This window comes from Hypanus sabinus, chromosome 10 (genome assembly GCF_030144855.1).
Source record: "Hypanus sabinus isolate sHypSab1 chromosome 10, sHypSab1.hap1, whole genome shotgun sequence".
NCBI lineage: Eukaryota > Metazoa > Chordata > Chondrichthyes > Myliobatiformes > Dasyatidae > Hypanus > Hypanus sabinus.
In genome coordinates, this window is record NC_082715.1 from 37,945,387 (window position 1) to 37,967,753 (window position 22,367).

The 22,367-nt window shown below is 39.1% G+C and overlaps 1 protein-coding gene across 1 annotated transcript in view; it reads right to left on the reverse strand.

Moving 5' to 3' along the window:
* LOC132400593 (exostosin-1-like) overlaps positions 1-22,367 on the reverse strand; it is a 450,728-nt gene that overhangs the window by 41,931 nt on the left and 386,430 nt on the right. The window contains exon 11 of the mRNA XM_059981686.1: positions 419-590. Coding sequence (XP_059837669.1) covers positions 419-590 — 172 coding nt within the window. The remainder of the gene's footprint in view (positions 1-418; positions 591-22,367) is intronic.

Consider the following 22,367-nt stretch of genomic DNA (forward strand, 5'->3'; position numbering starts at 1 on the left):
ACATTCATAAGTCACACAAATTACTGGGACATACTGCAGCAGATAGCAAAAGATAATTTTTGTAATCAATCTATCTATTTTCTATTTAGCAAATTGACCTTTGCAAAAAAAACTGCATTTTGGTAAATTTCATCTAATATATACAATGTAATTATAGTTTAAGTCATCACAAATTCAGTTTTGGGAGCATCCTCTTTAAGACTATAACATTACACAAATCACTGAGTTTTGATATATGATGGGACAGCTATCTGTTATGTGAAATGTTATCCATATCACTCATAAGGTTCTGGAATTCAATGTCATGAAAATTAATTTAAACCTTATTTAATTTTGCAGTGGTACATCAATGTTTTCATTTTTAATTAAATAGAACTTGAATAAATGGTGAGACATTTGATCACCATTTTATGCATACCTGCTGCATCATTGTTTCCTTATACTGTTTTTTCTGTGTGACTTTAATTGGAGGAAGTTTGGTGATGGCCGAAACCAGAAAGTTCATTAGGATATCTTCACAGTTCGTCATCTGGTCTATCATGTTGTGAAGACTGGCTGGCAAGTAATAGCTGTACAAGTAGTGATAGTATCTGGAAGAAAAGAATTTTTTTGTGAGACACATCTATCTCCCAAGTAACTTTCTCCAACTCATAACACAATTTAAAGACCAATATAGTATTTGGGCTTGACTTTCAAATTAGCCAGCTGCAGAAACATATTGAAGAGGAAATAACAAGGGGGTACAGCACAAATCAAGGAATACTCAAAGCAACAAGCTTTAATTTTCAGCTTTTTTCTTAAGTTAAATCTTTCTCTGAATTAAGTAACATAAGAAAGAAAAGATCAATGAAGATTTTATTTCAGATTTTATAGACTGCTTTTTGCTTCTATGTTAATGTTTCATTCACTCCATTTTCATTTGAAATGTTTTTTTGGTAGGAATACTTTTAGTCTCTTTTCAAACATTTGCTTCTTTGCATCTTTCGATTTATACTTAATAAAAATATGCTTTCCCTTAGGCATCAAGGCCTCAACAACCTCTGGATAAAAATGCCCCACACAATTGCACTTCATCTTCACATTACTTCAATCCAGCCCTCAATGCATTTTCATTGATTGCCATATTTCTATCATGCAGTCAAACTCTAGCATGGGGTTCAGCTTTTTATACATTTATAAGATCATAGGATCATAACGCATAGGAGCAGAATTAGGCCATTGGGTCTGCTCCCTTTCTTCTTAAAGAGTGGAATGACATTTGTGATCTACCAGTCCTCCAAAACCAATCCAGAATCTAATGATTCTTGAAAGATCAATACTAATGCCTCCAAATCTCTACAGTCACCTCTTTCAGAAACCTGGGGTGTAATCTATCTGGTCCAGGTGACTTTCAGCTTCTCCCTAGTAATAGCAACTACACACACTTCGGTATTCTCAAATTTCTGCAATGCTGCTTTTATCTTCCACAGTGAAGACTGACACAAAATGCTTTTCAGTTAATCTTCCATTTAATGCTTGCAATTCGATGAATATAGAATTTGTGAAAATCTTGTCAGTTTCCTTGGATTTTGCACACACTTTTCTGACCAGGAACCTTACCCTGCCCCAACAGATTTATTGTTCCAGCTTCAAAATTCTCAGTCCATCTGAAACCCTTCCTTTAAATTCTCCTGCTCCAGTTTCTCGAAAGTTCAAATTGGAAGTAAATTTATCATCAAAATGCATATATATCAACATACACTATCTTCAGATTAATTTTCTCAGCACGAGACTCAGGTCAGGATTGTAATGGAATACTTGCAACTTGCTTGGATGAATTCAGCTCCATCAACACTCAAGAAGCTTGATGCCATCCAATTCAAGGCAGCCCACTTGATTGGTACCCCTTCCACAAGCAACCAATCCCTCTATCATTGACAAACAGTTGCAGCAGTGTGTACTGTCTACAAGATGCACTGCAACAACACACCAAAGTTCCTAAGGCAGCACCTTCCAGACCCACGGCCACTACCCGCTAGAAGGATGAGAACAGCAGGTACCCGGGAGCACCACCACTTGGAAATCCCCTTCTAAGTCACTCACCATCCTGACTATATCACAGGAACTGCAGCGGTTCAAGAAGGCAGCTCATCACCACCTTCTCAAGAGCAACTAGGGATGAGCAATAAATGCTGGTTTAGCTGGTGACACCTACATCCCATAAAGGAATAAATTTTAAAAAATTACAGTAGAACAGGGAAATACTATAGAAACAATGAAAACTACACAGAGACTGATGAACAACCAATGTACAAAAAAAGACAAACTATGCAAATAAAAAATAAATAAATAAATAATATGGAGGACATGAGTTGTAGAGTCCTTGAAACTGAGTCCATTGGTTATGGAATCAATTCAGAGTTGAGGCGAGTGAAGTTAAGAAACTTAACATCACATTAGCTGTCTAATTTATTCTATTGGTTATCTACCTCATAAATTTCACCGGATTCCATTATCCCAGATCTAACCTCAATATTACCTTTAAACTGGTGGCAAGAGAAATGATGGGAGTGCTTGTTGAAGCAACCTCTACCTTGCAGAAGCTCTCCTTGACATGTCTCTCCATATTATTGTCCCAATGTTTATTTCTAGCTTCCTGATCCTTGGTGTACCCTTTTCATTTTGGTTATTCAATCACTTTACAGTGTCAACACCAATTTCCACATTCAACAGTTCCTCTCTACCTTCTTCTTCACTCAAGCACATTCTCTGCCCCTATTTCTCTGCTCCATACATTTTCCCTCGGTGGCATACTTTGCAGTATTACAGCAGGGTTAATGCTTTCTTTTCACAACCAGGATTCCAATTTCTACTGATAATGGTAAAGATTTAGGTTATTGATAAACTTGTTCATTATGCTTCCCACTACACCCTTTGTTTTTTTTCAATATTCAAAGTAATTTATCATCAAAGTACATTATACCATATACAACCTTGAGATTCATTTTCTTGCAGGCTGCAACAGGAAAACCAAGAAATACAATAGAATCCATGAAAAGCCATACATGAGAGGCAGAGTCCTGAAGTAAGTCTACAGGCTGTGAAGCCATCCACACTGGTCCAGGTGCCCGATGGTTGTAGGAACTGATCCTGAGCCTGGTAAAATGGGAGCCAAGATTTTTGCACGTCCTGCTCAACAGTAGTAGTGAGAAGTGAGAGAGTGTGGTCAAACGCAAGTAAATGGGATGGGCTCAGGTGTGGTATTCTTGCTGGCATGATGTAGTGGGGCTGAACTCTGGTTCACTTTCAGCTCTTCTATCTTGGCACTTTAATCTGGCTTGATGTCCGCTCGGTGCCCTCTCTTCCAGCAACCTTTGTTAGCATCAAGCTGCTGTACCTGCATTCCTAGGAGTCAAGTTTACTGCATCCTTTGGGAGATGGTAAAAACACTCATTTGTTTAGACAGTTCAAAAGTATGTTTCTAAAGTGAAATTACAGGCTATGGATTGCAGCGATCAGAAGTATATCAGTCCACAAAACGCCAGAGCCAGCGCCATCTTGATCGCGTATCTGTATGTCATACGATGTTTCGTGGTCTCTATGTTATACATAAGTATACTTTTGTTCGACTCTTTCTTCCTATTTTTTCTGATTTTCTGTTCGATAAAACCTGTTACATGTATAACGGGTCCAGGTCTGCTAAAATATCTAATTAATATTTGAAGTTAATACTATTTATCTCACATATATCGCCTAATCTGCTGATTTTCTTTATTTTTTAAATTTTAGATTGCTAGCATTCACACTTTATTTAGGAAATTAATGTTTACGTTTTTACTGAGTATTCAGTAATACAGCACTGAAACTGCCTATTAAATGCACAGACATGTATTGAAATGCATGAACATGTAATGATTTTTTCCAAACCAATGCCTCTATTCTTGTATAGCTTTGTCAAGCATATGATGGGCAATGCACCATGACTAAACATGTGAGGTGTGGAATCAAGGATTATGGATACAAACCTTTGTCTTATCACAAGGATTGGATTTGGTTTGTGACACCATAATTGAAAGTGCTGCATTGTTCGGTTTCTGTATTATAATAAGCTGTCAGAGGCATACTTATTTCTTTACTCTGCAACTTACAATATTTTAATTTGTGAATATGCTATTCTCTAATACCCTTTCTTGACATGAATCCACATGGTAATGTGTCTTGTTGAAGACTGTGATATAATGATGTTCTACTAATTTGAATACGGTTCTTTGAAGCTTATTTAATTGAGATATAACAAGTCTTCCACTGAGCAGGGCCGATGACACAGAAACTCTTAATTTGACCCAATGCATTTACCATAAAATTATCTTAACTTATACATTACTGGTACTTTTCTGAATCTGCTGAGGACAATACTGAGCTATTTTTTAGTTCATAAACAGGCTTTCATCCAGCTGTGAAATTGCACTGGTGAAACAAAAAGGAATGTAAGAGAAATATCTATTACTAAAATCCAATACTTCAACAAAATTAGTCAATTTATAGTTTATTTCTGTGACATTGAGAACAAATGCAAGACAAGAATGAAAAGGGATTTCAAGCATCATACAGTGATAGAGAATGCCCCTGATAGCCTCCAGTCTATAAATTTATGCTTGGTGGTAATCATTTCCCATTCCATATTATAATATAAAATTTGATTTTAGTCTTAAATTATATTGCATTTCTAAACTTTCAGACCTGAAAATTCTTTCAGTTGATGTAAACGCTTCTTAGCAAAGTGGAACAGTTAAATTAAATGAAAATTAAACAGTTAAACTAAATTGAATTGAATTGACTTTATTTCTTACATCCCTCACATACGTGAGTAGTAAAAATCTTTACGTTATGTCTCCATCTAAATGTGCAATGTGCAATCATAGCAATTTATAGCAAATAGAACAGCCAATGTGCTGTCTTCTACTTCTCAACAAAGTCATATTACCTGAAACAATGGAGTTCAGAAGCAGTGAAGTATACCACACCTCAAGTTCAGTTCAACATTTCAAAAATCAGTTGTTATATCATTTTAGTACTAATACTTCTTTGACCACCTTTGATGATAAGACATCTCACAAACGAGAAAATCAGCGGATGCTGAAAATTAATTTCAGAATGTGATCATTCTTTCTTTGGTTTAATGTCACTGCCACATTTACCTAGAGGACAAACCAACTCAACATGGACAATCATGTAATGTCTGCCATAAATGAAACCCATGCCATATTTAAGATAATGTTTTCTTTTAATCAGACATTTGATTCAATTATTGCAGTTACTTTTGCCGTCACTATAGACAAAATAAAAATTGAGAGCTTTTAAAAAATCTGCAGAGGAGAAAAAGTAGTGAGTTATTGTAACTCTTCCAAATTAAAACATTAAATCAGTTCTCCTTGGTTTATGGTTTCCCTGATGAAAAGCCTCAGTTAGCCATTACTTGTGTTAAGTACAAGAGTAAAATGTCTGATAGGAGCCAGTAAAAATATAGAATTAAATCCATAAATAAATCAACTATTCCCTCGGGTGTGCGTTTAAGATTGGTGTGGTTCATTGTACGTTATGTAGCACTGACCTACTTTTTAGCTGTTTCAAGTTTTATTTGACTGTAAATGCAATTAATACATTAGCAATCAATCATTCACAGCACTCAAAAATAAAATTAATTTCAACTTTCAATATTTGGGGCAATAGACACCAATAGCTTTTCTGTTTTTCTATGCACTTATCCTAAATTTTATTTTCAGATGAAGGGCAAAATCAGATAAGTGGTATAACATGGCCATTGACCAAGCCACTTTGCCTGAGTTCCATTCTGTCAATTTGACTCAATCAGCAATATTCAATGATTACTTTTCACCATTCCTACAGGAAGAAATAATGAAGTTTAATCAGGGCAACTTCATTATATTTTATATTTCAACATCTTCTACAGTTATGCAATATACACAACAGTTTTCCTGTTTAATAGTGTAATTACCGGAAGAATGGACGAAGAAGGGTAATGCCCATTATGGCATTCCTCCAGAGAGACACTTCAGAATCAAAATGCTTTATAAAATAATCCTAAGGTTTTGCTTCTGGTGCATTTTTGGGAATCCATTCCACAAGTTGATCACTCTCTGAATCCATAATCCACCTTAAAACACAAGAACAGAAAATGCCATTCGCCCATTGAGCCATCTCCACCATTTGATCATGGTGAGTTTATTTTCCCTTTCAATCCATTCTCCTGTCTTCTACCTATGTCCTTTGATACCCTTACTAATCAAGAACCTATGAACCTCCTCTCCAAATATATCCAGTTACTTGGTTCCATAGCTCTCTGTGGCAATAAATCTCACTAATTCACCGCCCTCTAGCTAATTAAATTCCTCTTTATCTCTGTTCTAAAGGGACATCCTATTCTGAGGCAGTGGTCTCCAGTCCTAGACTTGCCCACTATAGGAAACATCCTCTTCATGTATATTTAGATTTTCAAAAGGCTTTTGACAAGGTTCCACACAGGAGATTAGTGTACAATCTTAAAGCACCCGGTATTGGGGGTATGGTTTTGATATGGATAGAGAATTGGTTGGCAGACAGGAAGCAAAGAGTGGGAGTAAACAGGACCTTTTCAGAATGGCAGGCAGTGACTAGTGGTGTACCGCAAAGCTCAGTGCTGGGACCCTAGTTGTTTACAATATATATTAATGATTTAGACGAAGGAATTAAATGCAGCATCTCCAAGTTTGTGGATGACACAAAGCTGGGCAGCGTTGAGGAGGATGCTAAGAGGATGCAGGGTGACTTGGATAGGTTAGGTGAGTGGGCAAATTCATGGCAGATGCAATTTAATGTGGATAAATGTGAGATTACCCACTTTGGTTGCAAGAACAGGAAAACAGATTATTATCTGAATGGTGGCTGATTAGGAAAAGGGGAAATGCAATGAGACCTGGGTGTCATTGTATACCAGTCATTGAAAGTGGGCATGCAGGTACAGCAGGCGGTGAAAAAGGCAAATGGTATGTTAGCATTCATAGCAAAAGGATTTGAGTACAGGAGCAGGGAGGTTCTACTGCAGTTGTACAAGGCCTTGGTGAGACTGCACCTAGAGTATTGTGTGCAGTTTTGGTCCACTAATCTGAGGAAATACATTCTTGCCACAGAGGGAGTACAGAGAAGGTTCACCAGATTGATTCCTGGGATGGCAGGACTTTCATATGAAGAAAGACTGGATTGTCTAGGCTTATACTCACTGGAATTTAGAAGATTGAGGGGGGATCTTATTGAAACATATAAAATTCTAAAGGGATTGGACAGGCTAGATGTAGGAAGATTGTTTCCGATGTTGGGGATGTCCAGAATGAGGGGTCACAGTTTAAGGACAAAGGGGAAGCCTTTTAGGACCGAGATGAGGAAAAACTTCTTCACACAGAGAGTGGTGAGTCTGTGGAATTCTCTGCCGCAGGAAACAGTTGAGGCTGGTTCATTGGCTATTTTTAAGAGGAAGTTAGATATGGCCCTTGTGGCTAAAGGGATCAGGGGGTATGGAGAGAAGGCAGGTACAGGGTTCTGAGTTGGATGATCAGCCATGATCATACTGAATGGCGGTGCAGGCTCAAAGGGCCGAATGGCCTACTCCTGCACCTATTTTCTGTGTCCTCTCTATCCAGGCCCTTCAATATTTGGTAGGTTTCGATGAGATCCCCCTTCATTTTTCTACACTCCATTGAGTACAAACCCAGAGATATTAAGTACTCCTCATACGTTAACCCTTTCATTCCCAGAATCATTCTTGAATACCTCCTCTGGACTATTTCTAACATCAGCACATCCTTTCTTAAGTATGGGACTCAAAACTGTGCTCACCATACTCTTAATGTGGTCTGACCAATCCCTTACAAAGTGTCAGCATTACATCCTTGCTTCTATATTCTAGTCCTCTCAAAATCAATGCTAAAATTGCATTTATCTTTCTTACTACCAACTCAAACTGCAAGATAACCTTCAGGGAACCTTACACACTAAGAATCCCAAGTTCCTTTGCACTTCTGATTTCTAAATTCACTCTCCATTTAGAAAGTACTCTACACCTTTATTCCTTCTATCAACACTTCCCTACATTGCATTCCATCTGCTACTTCCTTGCCCAATCTCCAAATCTGTCCAAGTCTCTCTGCTTCCTCAACACTACCTGTCTTTGTATCATCTGCCAGCTTGGCCACAAAGCCATTAATGAACATTGACAATAATTGAAGATCATTAATATATAATGGGAAAAGTAGCAGACCCAACATGGACCCCTGGGGAATACCACTAATCACCAGCAATCAATCTGAAAAGGCCCCTTTTATTCCCATTCATTGCCTCTTGCCAGTTAGCCAATCTTTTATCCTTGCTATTATCTTCTTTATAATATTATGTGCTCCCATCTTGTTCAACATCCTCATCTGCTTGTCAAAGGCCTTCTTTAAATCCAGTTACTTCTTCAAAGAATTCCAACAAATTTGCCAGACAGGTTTTCCCCTGAAGGAAACAATGTTAACTTGGACCTGTGCTATCATGGGTCTCTGAGAATCCTGAAACCTCATTTGTTAACACACACAAAATGCTAGAGAAACTCAGCAGGCCAGGCAACATCTGTGGAAAAAAAGGACAGTTGATGTTTCGGGCTGAGACCTTTCGACGAGTCCTGCCGGAGATTCTCAGCCTGAATCGTCGACTGTAATTTTTTTCCATAGAAACTTCCTGACCTGCTGATTTCATCCAGCATTTTGTGTGTGTTGCTTGGATTTTCAGCATCTGCAGATTTTCTCTTGTTTGTTAATTTGGTGCCATAATTGTTAATTCTGTCCATAGAGACATAGAACACTACAGCTCAGAAACAGGCCAGTTGGCCCATCTAGTCCATGCCAGATCAATCAATCTGCCTAGTCCCATCGATCTGTACTCAGACAATAGACCTCAATACTCCTCCATCCATGTGCCTATCCAAATGTCTCTGAAATGTTGAAATCATAGCTCATCCACCACTTTTGCTAGGAGCTCATTCTACAATCTCACCACCCTCATGTTCTGCCTCATGTCCCCCTTAAACCTTTCACTCTTAACCCTATACCTCTAGTTCTAGTCTCACCCAACCTCAGTGGAGAAAGCCTACTTGCATTTACCTTATCTATGCCCCACCTATATACAAATTTATATATACTTTTATACCCTATCTATATACAAAATGATACCCATATAATTTTGTATACTTCTATCAAATCTCCCCTCATTTGTCTACATTCTCGGGAATAAAGACCTAACCTATTCAAGCTTTCCCTATGACTCAGGTCCTCAAGTACTGGAAAAAAACTGAACAAATAAATAAATTTATTTATCATTTCTAATCTTCTCAAATATATACACCATATTTTCTTCTGAAATGTTTCTGAACAACCTTCCCAAATATTTTTTAAACTCAACTTTCAGTCAGTTCATGTTCAACTTGATCATTCTCTGAAAGTTACCTGCTCAGGCCAATGTGAATTCCATTTGTTGAATACATTGCAAGACTGGAAACTTTTACACAGCCGAGTTGTCTATAAGAATTTACTGCAAGTACTTTTAGGTTGGTGGAGAATAAAAGCACCAGAGAATATGGGATTATGTGCTTACTTTCCATTTACATGAATAATAATAAATTAACAAACAGCATTGAAACCTCCTTGTTTGCAAGGCACTCTGTGGTCAGAATATACCGGAGTAACTCTTATGCTTAATTTTATGATTAAAATAAGCCCAGGTTTACTTTAAGAGTCCAACACCTGTCATTTATTAAGTTTGTTAATGACACCTACATAAAGGCATGGCTTGTAATTGTGTGTTTCATGTACCTCTTCAAAAGTGGTCAAATTTAAGTTTCTGTGTCTCAGCTTCTCTCAGGTAAGTAGAATGAATTATCTCACCCCTATCACTATGCCAGTGACCTTGCTGTTGCCAGGCAGCCAGTCATGGAGGACTGCTCAAAATAAAAATCAGATTTATTATTGCTGACATATGACATGAACCTTGCTGTTTTGTGGCAGCTGTGTAGTGAAAAGACATAAAAATCTAATAAATTACGAAATAAGTAAACAGTGGAAAAAAAAGGATTAATGAGGTAGAGTTGCAGGGTTCATGGACTGTTCAGAAATCTGATATGTGAGCCGGCTGAGGCAACCCTGTACATCCTCTTGCAATCCTGTGCATAGGAGGGTCCATACAAGGCTGTGAAGCAACCAGTCTGAATCCTTTCCGCCATACATCTGCAGAAATCTGAAGGTTTTTGTTGAAATACCAAATCTCCTCAAATTAATCATAAAGTAGAGCCAGTAGCATCTTTCTTCATGATTGTATTGACGTATTGAGCCCAGGATATATCCACTGAAATGGTGATGCCAGAAGTTTAAAGCTGTTCACCCTTCTCACTGAGGACTGGTGTGTGTCCTTTCGACTTCACCTTCTTGAAGTCTGCAGCAGTTTCTTGGTTTTGCTGACAATAAGAATGAAGTTGTTGCTATGCCACCACTCAACTCACCAATCTACCTCACTCCTGCAAGCTTCCTCACACCAGCTGAGATTCAACCAACAACAATGGTGACATGGGTGAATTTATAGATGGTGCTTTAGCTGTGCTTGGCCACGCACTCATGCCTATAGAGTGTAGTGCAGTGAGCTATGCACACACCCTTGAGGTGCATCTGTGTTGATAGTCAGTGAGGAGGCGATATTATTACCTACCTGGACTAACTCTGGTCTCGGAAGGTGATGATCCAATTGTAGAGTGAAGTACAGGGCCTTATTTTGAAGCTTGGTTATTAGTACTGAAGGAATGATGGTGTTTAACACCAAGCTGTAATTGATAAATTATAGCCTTATGTATGTCTTGTGATTGTCTAGGTGCTTTGAAGCAGAGTGTTGTCAGTTATAGTAAGATAAAGTAGTCCACAGCCAAGCCTTTTAGCTGCAAAACTGCAGAGGTTCTTCTCCAAAGCTACTAGGATTTTCTCCCACTGAAATGGCCTTCTAGTAGTCATATTGTAGCTTCTGGGAAGCACACCTTGGAGTATGAGGAAAGGCAAAGAAAAGGTACTAAGGATGTAAAAGGATGATGAGATAACTTTAATATGAAATACAGCATAGAACATAGAAATCTACAGCACATTGCAGGCCCTTCGGCCCACAATGTTGTGCCAACCATGTAACCCACTCTAGAAACTGCCTAGAATTTCCCTAGCATGCAGCCCTCTATTTTTTTCAGCTCCATATAACTATCTAAGAGGGTCACAAACGACCCTATTGTATCCGTTTCCACCATCACTGCCAGCTGTGCATTCCATGTACTCGCCACTCTCTATGTGAAAAACATACTCCTGACGTCCCCTCGGTACCTATTTCCAAGTACCTTAAGATTATGCCTCCCCATGTTAACCATTTCAGCCCTGGGAAAAAGCCTCTGACTATCCACACGACCAATGCCTCTCATCATCTTATACACTTCTATCAGGTCACCTCTCATCCTCCCTTGCTCCAAGGAAAAAAGGCCAAGTACACTCAACCTATTCTCATAAAAATGCCCTCCAAACAAACAAATTTAAATAGAACAACTTTATTTTAAGCTTTGACTAGAATGCTTAATTTGAGAATTAGTCAGCAACAGAAATAGTATGCTGACTAACAATAGGCAAGTAAGAAATTGTCTCTAAGGTCACTGAAATTGTGCTCTGCTGAAGTTAATTTTTTCCCCCCACAAGTTTTCTTCCAATATCTTAAGGCAAAAGATAACACATCTGGAATTTCAAGAAGGCAGCTTCCTTCATTAAGTACCCTCCACCATTTAGAACTCACTACTACCATCAAGAATGAGGTACGGGAGCCTGAATGTTTCAGAAACAGCTTCTTCCCCTCTACTATTGGATTTCTGAATAGTCCATGAACATACCTTGCTATTCCTTTGTTGCACTATTTATTTATTTTGTGACTTATAGTAATTTCATGTCTTTGCCCTGTACTGCTGCTGCAAAATAACAAATTTAACATCATATAAGACAGCAATAATTAAATCTGATTCTAATATTCATAGTGGAGAAATATGAAATCAAGAGTAGTTTCTACCTAAGCAATATTCGTACCTTAAGAGAAAAACAGCATAATTGTGAAAGCAAACAGATTGTCTCTTCGGGGGATATCAAACTGAGAGTGAAGGTTGTTGGTTATACTATACATACATTGGTTTCAGTTGTCATTTGCTAAAGTATCAAATATAATGCCTAAAATAAAGTAAGATTCTTGGAATGAAGGACAATTAACTAATTGAACTGAAAATTGGCTTAGCATAGTAAACATGCAGCTCAGTGTTTCATTATTCATAAATAATATAGTGAAAGCTGTTTGTAAAATGTGTTTGTCACAAAGGTGTGCATTGCTGTCAAGTACAACATTAGTCAAAGTCATTCAAAGGCATTTAAAGTTATTAAATAAATGAGCTACAAAGAATGAGATTAAAAGAACATGAATACCTTATCCACATAGGAATAGGAAAAGGCTGGCAATAGCAGAGACTTGGTTGAAGAGGGGCAGGAATGGTTCCACTTTTTTTCAGGATAAAGGATGTTCAGGAAAGATTTTAAGGGAATAAGTAATAGTAAAAGCAGGATTGATTAATGAGACTGTTGCAGTGCTGGAGAAAGAGACAAAGAATTGTACCTACTTGTTCAGAATTAGGAAACAATAGCTGTGCGATAGAGAGAACCTAACTACTCTATTGGTTAGCAGCTGATAGGAAGGAAACAAGATAGCAAGGTTGCAGGTAAAATGTACTGATGTGCAAGAGCAACAGTGTTGTGATAATTATGAATTCCAACCATCCAATTATAGACAGAAATAGCAATGAAGGAATAAATAAATAATAAATCCCTGACCCAGATCTGGGCCGTACCTTCCAAATATCTGGACCTGACTTGCACTACCTCACTTTCCCTTTTCTATTTTCTAATTATGATTCATAATTTAAAATTTTAAAATTATATTTACTTTGATTTGTACTTCAGGGAGCGCGAAGCACAGAAACAAATATCACTGTGATGATTGTACGCTCTAGTATCAATTGTTTGGTGACAGTAAAGTAAAGGGGCAGTAAGATTGGGGTGTGCTAAAGTGCGCTCACAGGAACTTTCTTGATCAGAACATTCCTGAATCAATGAAAAAGGCAGCATCGCTGAATTTGGTTTTAAGACCATAAGACTGTAAGACACTGGTGCAGAATTAGGCCATTCAGCCCATCAATGACCTGGCCTCCACAGCCACCTGTGGCAATGAATTCCACTGATTCACCACCTTCTGGCACAGGAATTTCTCCTCATCTCCATTCTAAATGGACATCCCTCTGTTCTGAGGTTATGCCCTCTGGTCCTAGACTTCCCCACTATAGGAAACATTATCCTCACATCCACTCTGTCTCTGCCTTTCAACAATTGATGGGTTTCAATGAGATCCTGCCTCATTTTTCTAAATTCTAGCAAGTACAGGCCCAGAACCATCAAATGCTCCTCATATAATAAAACTTTTAATCCCGGATTCATTTTTGTGAATCTCCTTTCAGGTTCCAATGTCAGCACATCCTTTCTTAGGTAAGGGGCCCAAAACTCCTCGCAACACTCCAAGTGAGGCATCACCAGTGCCCTATCAAGCCTCAGCATTACATCCTTGTTTTAATATACCAGTCTTCTCGAAATGAATGCTAACATTGCATTTACCTTCTTCAAAACACCATACCTGCCAATCTCTTAACTGCACTACAAGATCTTCTACCGTATTTTGCATGCTGCATGCATTCAAACACCTTTAGTCACCCTATTCACTTTTGTCCCCCGTTACACTGTAACTCAATCCTCTGACTGCAATTTTGCTCTACCATCTGCCTGTCTTTGTTGACAATCTTACTACACACTGACTCTGCCTGTACACAACTGCTCTGTCTTCAACTCTATCTCTCAATTTTCTATTCCCCCTCCCAAATTAGTTTAAACCCTCCCCTACAGTTCTAGCAAACCTGCACACAAGGATATTGGTCCCCTCTCAGGTTCAGGTGTACAGATCACACCTTCCCCAGAAAAGACCCCACTGATCTAGAAATCTGAAACCCTGGCCCCTGCACCAGTTCCTCCGCCAAATCGGTCAAATTATTAAATCATCCTATTCTTACCCTCACTATGTGTGGCACAGGCAGAAATCCAGAGATTACTACCCTGAAGGTTCTGCTTTTCAGCTTTGAACTTAGCTCCCAAAATTCTCTCTTCAGGGCCTCCTCCCTTTTTCTGCCTGTGTCATTGGTGCCAAAATGCACCGAGACTTCTGGCTGCTCTCCCTCCCACCTTAAAGTACTGTAGACCCAATCTGTGACATCCCTGACCCTGGTTCTGGGAGGCAACATACCATCTGGCTGTCTCTGTTGTGTCCACAGAATCTTGTATGTACTCCTCTAACAATGGAGTTCTCTATCATTACTGCAGTCTTCTTCTCCCCCCTTCCCTTTTGAGCCACAGTGTCAGATTTAGTGCCAGAGACCCAACCACTGCAGTTTTCCCCTTGTAGTTTGTCCTCTGTAACAGTTTCCAAAGTGGTATACGTATTACTGAGGGTCATGAATCAATGGATAAACATCAAGGAAACAGACATAATCACAGAAGATTTAGAGTTGTCCACTCCAAGTAAACAATTGTCAGTCAGAGATAGTTTCAGTGAGGTGAGAACAAATCTAATAAAGAAGAATCAGAGCTTAACAGAAAAAAAAACTATAACTGAACTTTAAGGTAGAGATGGTTTAGTTAAATGCAATAAGGAAGAACAATAAATAAGTTAAAGTCTGAGGCCCCCGGATGGTTAACGTGATGGAGAGTAAAAGAGTGCAGGAAGAAAGAGTACTTAACAGATGGTAACCTGATTTGAGTTGGTAACCACTGGAGAAGGAAATGGCAATACTTTCCAGTAATTTGCCAAGAAAACCTTATGGACAAAAAAAAAACAGATTGCAGAAAGCTCAGAAAGTTATAAAGGAAATAAGTGAGAGAAAGACAGAAAACTGGCAAGAAATATAAAAGGAATCTGTAATTTTTACAGGGTATACAGAAAAGAAGAGGTGAAGTTGGTCTAAAACCATTTTGGTGAATTACTCTAATGACATTGTAGGAGATCACTAAACTATCGCATATTAGTGGCTCTACTACATCAGAAGGCCAAGGAAACTTGGGGTGTCTCCATTGACATTCACCAGTTTTTATAGAGGCACCACTGAAAGCAACCTGTTACTGAAAGAAATTGCAATGAGTTGTGGACACAGCTCAGTCCATCACAAACAAACGTCCTCCCCTCCATGCACTCTGGATGTCTCAAAAAAGCAGCTAACATACTTAAAGACTCCACCCACCCCTGTTGTTCTCTCTTCCCCCCTCTCATCAGGCAAAAGATACAAAATCTTGAAAGCGTGCACCACTAGGGTTATAACAGAGCGACAGCTTCCAGCCCTCTGTTATGACCATTGAAAAGGCTCTTGTGTGATAAATTCTCAACTCACAATCTACCTCAGTATGGCCTTTGCACCTTATTGTTCACCTGTAGCGCACTTTCTCTGCAACTGCAGCACTTCATCCTGGATTCTGTTACTATTTTCCCTGTTGTACTACCTCTATGTACTGTACTTGTGTTTTGAAAATATCCGTACGGAAGGCACGCAAACAAAAAAAATTCTCACTGTATCTTGGTCGGTACATGTGAGAATGATAAACCAATTTCCATTGAGCCTATGCAGGTTATCACCACAGTCCCATTTCTTTACATTTCTTTGCAACTCCTATTATCTCTAGTTGAATCTCACTGATGGAGAAAGTTCTAGAAATCATAATTAGGGACAGTGAAAGTGCAAATTGATGAGAGAAAGTCAGCACGGGCTTGTTAAGGGAAACTTTGCCTGAGGCTCGAGGGGCCGAATGGTCTACTTCTGCACCTATTGTCTATTGTCTATTAATTTAATGGCGTTTTAATGGAACTACAGAGAAAAATGATGGTGGAAATGTAGTTGATGTAATATCTTAGGAGAACTACAAATTAACTCAGACCTGTGCAGTGTTAACCTGCATGTTAACCTGTGCAAAAGCTTAACCTACGTAAACAAGACACATTGCTCACTGTTCTTCCTGACTGTGACTGCCAGTGTGTAAGGTTACAGTGAAGCAAGTAGGCAATTAGTGTGTATTTTTTCTTTGCATAGAGCAGTACAGGCTTGATGAGCTGAGTGGCTTCTATCCTGTAATTCTGTCTGAGTAGGAATATATAATAATGAGGTAATATTAAGGTAAGATCTTGGCAACTGTTGAACATCATACAAGTCTCTTTCAAGGATAACCTCATGAAATGCTCAGGGAAGGAAGGCACACTAAAACAAGATGTAAACAATACAAACTTTTAAATTAAAGAAACCAGAACAACAATGTTAGAAACAAACATGGAAGGTATCTGGTGAATCAATCAAGTGCATCTGGGACAAAGAACTTTTCTATCTTTTTATGCGGTTGTGAATCCTCCTTAGTGTTACTGTCGCTGCATCACACAGTGGGTATAAATGTAAAATTAGGCTGTTTCAGTTTGATTATCGCAAGAGATGGATTAAAACTCAGGTGCCTTGGAACACTAAATCCTGCAATTCAGTCACTTATGTGATTATAGGAACTACATTGCTTCAGTGGTTGAAGGCCAATAACTATGACATTCTCAAAGGGGGTGGAATAGGCCAAAAATGTACCTTGTTGGTATCAACCTGTCCTCGAGGAGTGGAAGGGCTGAGGAGGAAATTCCATGATAGCCCTCTCCAACTAAATGAAGTAAATGGCATCCCAAAATAAATCAAGGTAATACACTTGGTAGAAATCAAAATAAACTTCCCTTTTGATGACCATTGACAACATTAGACACTTTAACACTTAATCACTAATCTTAACCCTTTAATAGTACTACCTGGTTCCCTGTTTGAAAAACCAGTTCTGGTCTCCAAATTAAACTTCCCACATTCACCCATCCAACTGCCACTATGAAACCATATCTTCTATGAATCACATTATTAATGACCACAGCATCCTGCCCACCAGGCCCAAGGACAGCTTCTATCCCACTGTTATAAGACTATTGAATGGTTTCCTAGTAATATAAAATGCACTTTTGACTTCATAATCCTCCTAATTGTGACCTTGTACCTTATTGCCTATTTGCACTGTACTTACTCTGTAACTCTGACACTTTATTCTGCATTTTACCATTGTTTAATGTTGTACTACCCTAATGCACTGTTGATTTATATGAAAAGCATTTGGGATAAGATTTTCCACTGTACCCCAGTACATGTGACAATAATAAACCAATTTAACAATTCCAAGCCCATCTTTTTCCTATTACAGTGTTTGCCTCGGTCAGCTCCATAACACGTGTTATAAAGGAAATAAGTCAAGCCACTATTCCATGTCAAATATGTTTCATTCCATTGCTTTCTAAATGGTTTCAAATTTTCACACTATGCAATAAAGAGAGAGCTTCTAGGGAAAAGTAGGGTAGCTGTGAAGGTAGTCACAGTGTACTTAAAGATAGTTTGCACCAAGGTGAGGTATTAGAAATGATAGGAAATGGTAATAATCCATCCAGTTTAAGTCAGGTAAAATCAGCTATTATTGTATAGTAGCTGTCTTTTCTTTCCACATTTTGTACTATTACATGTTGTACCAGTTGAAATGAGTCACCTTAACAATAACTCAGCTTAACAATAATGCAGCCTAGCAGTTTCTTCATGACCAACTCTTGGAGAGATTAAAGCAGTATATTCATGAAAGACTGCAAAGATTGCTTTTTGTTAAGTCCTGATTTACACAACTATGCAAGTAAAGTTAGACTGAATCAACTTCCATAAAAGAGAGATACTCAATCATGTCTGCAGAATAGATAATACCATTGAATCCAAGAAGGTATTTGCAGCAGACATGTATATGTGTACTTCACAAGGATTCTTATTACTTATGTAACAGAGGAAAAATCTGAAGTGCTGATCACTTATGTTGACTGATAACCTTTCATATCCAATCTAAAATCTAATGATGTCAAGATAAAGACTGTAAATCAAATTATTATCACACAATTAAATGTGTTTGGTAACTGTACAAAAATGTCATAATTTTAAGTAAAGGAGACAATTGACTGCATTGACTAACTCAATTTATGTCAATCCTTTGAAATATATCATTTAAACATCATCATCTTTGCAACTGTTAGGAGAATTACTTTCAATTCACTGGCCCTGACTGCTTCATTTTTACCATGAATGTCCAGTCCCTATACACTTCTATCCCTTATCACGAAAGCCTTAATGCTCTCTGCTTCTTTCTCAATAAAAGAACCAAACAGTTCTCCTCCACCACCAGATCTTCCCATCTGGAAGAATTGATCCTCATCCTCAACAATTTTTCTTTTGGCTCCTCCCACTTTCTCCAGACTTGACAGGGAGCCATGGGCATCCATCCGAGCCCCAGCTATGCCAGCCTCTTCATTGCCTATGTGGAACAGTCTACGTTCTAAGCTTTCCCTGGGAACTCTCCCCAACTTTGCCTTTGCTACAGTGACAACTGGTTGGTGCTGCTTCATGTACCAGTGCTGAGTTTGTCATTTCATCAACTTTGCCTCTAGCTTCCACCCTACCCTTAAATTTCACTTGCTCCATTTGGGACACCTTCCTCACTTTTCTTGATCTCTCTTTCTCCATCTCTGGAGACAAACTGTCGACTGACATCTTTTATAAACCTACCGATTCCCACGATTACCTTGACTATACCTTTTCCTAACCTGTCTCCCGTAAAAATGCTATTCCCTGTTCACAGTTCCTTCATCTTTGCTGCAAGTACAGGGTTCTTTCTTCCCCCACCATTGATGGTGTTCTCACCCAAACTTCCTCCATTTCTGGAAGATCCGCACTCATCCCATCTTCCTGCCACCTTTAACAGTGATAGAGTTCCTCTTGTCCTTTCCTACCACCTTATGACCTTCCACATCAAAAACATCATTCTCCACAAAATCTGCACATCTCCAAAGGGATCCTATCACCAAACATATTTTTACCTTCCTCCCCTCTCCACTCTCCTCAGGGATCACTCTTTTCATTCATCCTTCTCTACTAAACTCTCTTCTGATACTTATCCCTGCAAGTGGCCAAAGTGCTTCACTTGCTCATTCGTCTCCTCCCTCACCTCTATTTAGGCCCCCAAACAGTCCTTCACCTGCGAATCTGCTGGGGTTGTCAGTGCTCCTTATTTGGCCTCCTCTAATTTGGTGAGACTTGACTTAAATTGGGGGATCGCTTCATCAAGCACCTCCACTCTGTCCAACAAAAGTGGAACTTTCTGGTTAATGAACATTTTAATTCCAACTTCCATTTCCATTCTGACATGTTTGAACCTGGCCTCTTGTGCCAAGATGAGGCCACCCTCAGGGAGGAGGAGCAACACATTATATTCTGGCTGGGTAACCTCCAACCTGATGGCATGAATATCGATTTCTCCCTCCGGTAAGAAATATTCCCCCTTCCCTCTCCTTTTCTTCTATTCTCACACTGGCCTCTTACTTCTCCTCACCTGTCTGTCACCTCCCCCTGGGTCCCTCCCACCTTCCCTTTCTCCTATGGTCCACTCTTCTCTCCTATCAGATTCCTTCCTCTCCAATCCTTCATCTTCCCTACCCAGCTGGTATCACCTATCACCTTCTAACTATCCTCCTTCACCACCTCCCCCCACCTCCACGTTTTCTTTCTGGTATCTTCCTTTCCAGTCCTGTAGAAGGGTCTCGGCCTGAAACACTGATTGTTTTGGTGCTGCCTGACCTGCTGAGTTCCTCCAGCATTTTGTGTCTTGCTTTTACTTTCATACTATATTTAAAATTAAATTGCAAAGAAAATTGAAATCATACTCTATTGTATTAATTTTTAAGAAAACATTAAACATTTGATTAAACTTGACTGGAGACGAGGGGAACAACAATTGACCATAGGAATGACTGCTCTGTTCTATGTAAAAACTGATGTAATCAACTCAATACTTCTTTTGATGTTCCCGAACAGCTCCATATGACACACACCTTGTTTTTGCTTAAATTCTAACCAATCGGACAAGCAAGGAATCATCATGAAGCTTGCAAGTGATTTCTCCTCTTCCCAAGCATTTAGAGCAGGTATAACAATTCTAAGACATACTATTTCATCAACATACAACAGACAGTTGCATTTGAACTCTTCATTAAATCACCTAGCAAAAATACCAATGCTAATCCAAAATTAAACTTATCAGACCAGTTTTGGTCATCGTCTAAGAGACTTATTTTGTTGATTATGTTAAAACATATATTTAAAAACCAGTTTTGATTGTTGGTCCATATTGAGTAACGGAATCAAGCTTTGTGCAAGTAGGGATGTTAAAAATGACAACAAAATATTCCGGTCCATTGGTTTACCTTTAAAATATAACACCAGCAATGATTGGTTTTACCATTGTCACACTTCTGGTTTGTGAGTGCTTAACACATATACATGAATGCAGAAGTAAAAGATCCCACTGCGCTGAGCTCCAACCGATACTTTACAGTATATTGTCCTAAACTACATTTATCTTTCAACTAACACCACTAAACATGGTGATTTGGAATTGTGGGTCATAATATGTCAATGTTGTATCTGAAGAACTCTGTACAGCACAACTTGTCTTTGCTTAAATTCTCACTGCGACAACTTGATAAAATCAACTATGTTTCATCGGCTGTGAAGCAACTTGATCTATCTTGTGTAATAGCTGTTTAATTTTCTTTATTTCCATAAATCTTCCTTCTAGTTTAGAGCAAGGCCAAGGAGAAAATAGTAAGGCAGTACAGACTTTGTGTTACAACTATTTGGGTTACAGAATTCTCAAGTCACTACCCAAAAATTAGAAGTACAGAATAAAATACTTTTTCAATTTTGGAAAGTTTGCTTGTTATTTTGAATGTTTTGCACCTTGTCCCCAGGGGAACGCTGTCTCATTCAGCTGTGTCTATGTATGGTTTGAATATAATTAAATCTGATTTGAACTTAGCAGGTCAGGCAGCATCCATGGAAATGAACAAGCAGTTGACTTTTTGGGTGTAGACCCTTCTTCAGCACTGGAGAGAAAGGGGGAAGACACCAGAATAAGAAGGTGGGGTGAGGGGAAGAAGAATCGGTAAAAGGTGATAGATGAAGACAAGTAACGAGCTGGAGATGAAAGAATCTGATAGGAGAGGAGGGAGGACCATAGAAGAAAAAGGAGCAAGGCACCAGGGGGAGGTGTTAGGTAAGTGCGAAGAGGTAAGAGGTCAGAGCGGGGAATAGAAGAAGAGAGGAGGGAGAAAGTTTTCTTTAACCAAAAGGAGAAATCGATAGTCATAGAATCAGGTTGGAGGTTATCCAGACGGAATATAAGATGTTGCTCTCCCACCCTGAGGGTGGCCTCATTGTGGCAGAAGAGGAGGCCGTGGAGTGACATGTCAAAATTGGAATGGCAATTAGAATTAACATGATGGGCTACCAGGAAGTTCCGCTTTGGGAGGATGGAGCAGAGGTACTCGACAAAGCAGTCTCCCAATTTATGACAGAACCCAGCCATGTTGAGGAGTCTGCATCAGAAACACTGGATACAATAGATGACCACAACAGATTCACAGGTGAAGTGTTCCCTCACCTAGAAGAACTGTTTGGGGTCCTGAATGGGCAGGTGTAGCCTGCAGGGGTAAGTGCCTGGAGGAGGATTAGTGGGGAAGGATGAATGAACAAGGGAATTGTGGAGGGGATGATCGCTGTGTAAAAAGGAGAGGGGGGTAGGCAAAGATGTATTTAGTGTTAGTATCCCTTTAGAGGTGGTGAAAGTTGCTGAAAATATATGTTGGATGCGGAGGTTCATGGAGTAGTAGGTAAAGACAAAAGTAACTCTAGCACTGTTAAGGCAGCTGGAAGATAGGGTGAGCCTCAAGTCCAGGAAATGGAGGAGATGCAGGTGAGGGCAGTGTCAATGGTGGAAGAAGGGAAATTCCTTTCTTTCAGGAAGAAAGACACCTCTGATGGTTTGGAAAGGGAAACCTCATCCTGGGCACAGTGCAGCCAGAGACAAAGGAACTGAGGAAAGGGAATGGCATTTTTACATGCGACAGGGTGGGAATAGGTATAGTCAGGACAGTTGTGGGAAGCAATAGGTTTATAAAAGATGTCAGTAGACAGCCTGTCTCCAGAAATAGAGATAGAGAGAACGAGAAAGGGGAAG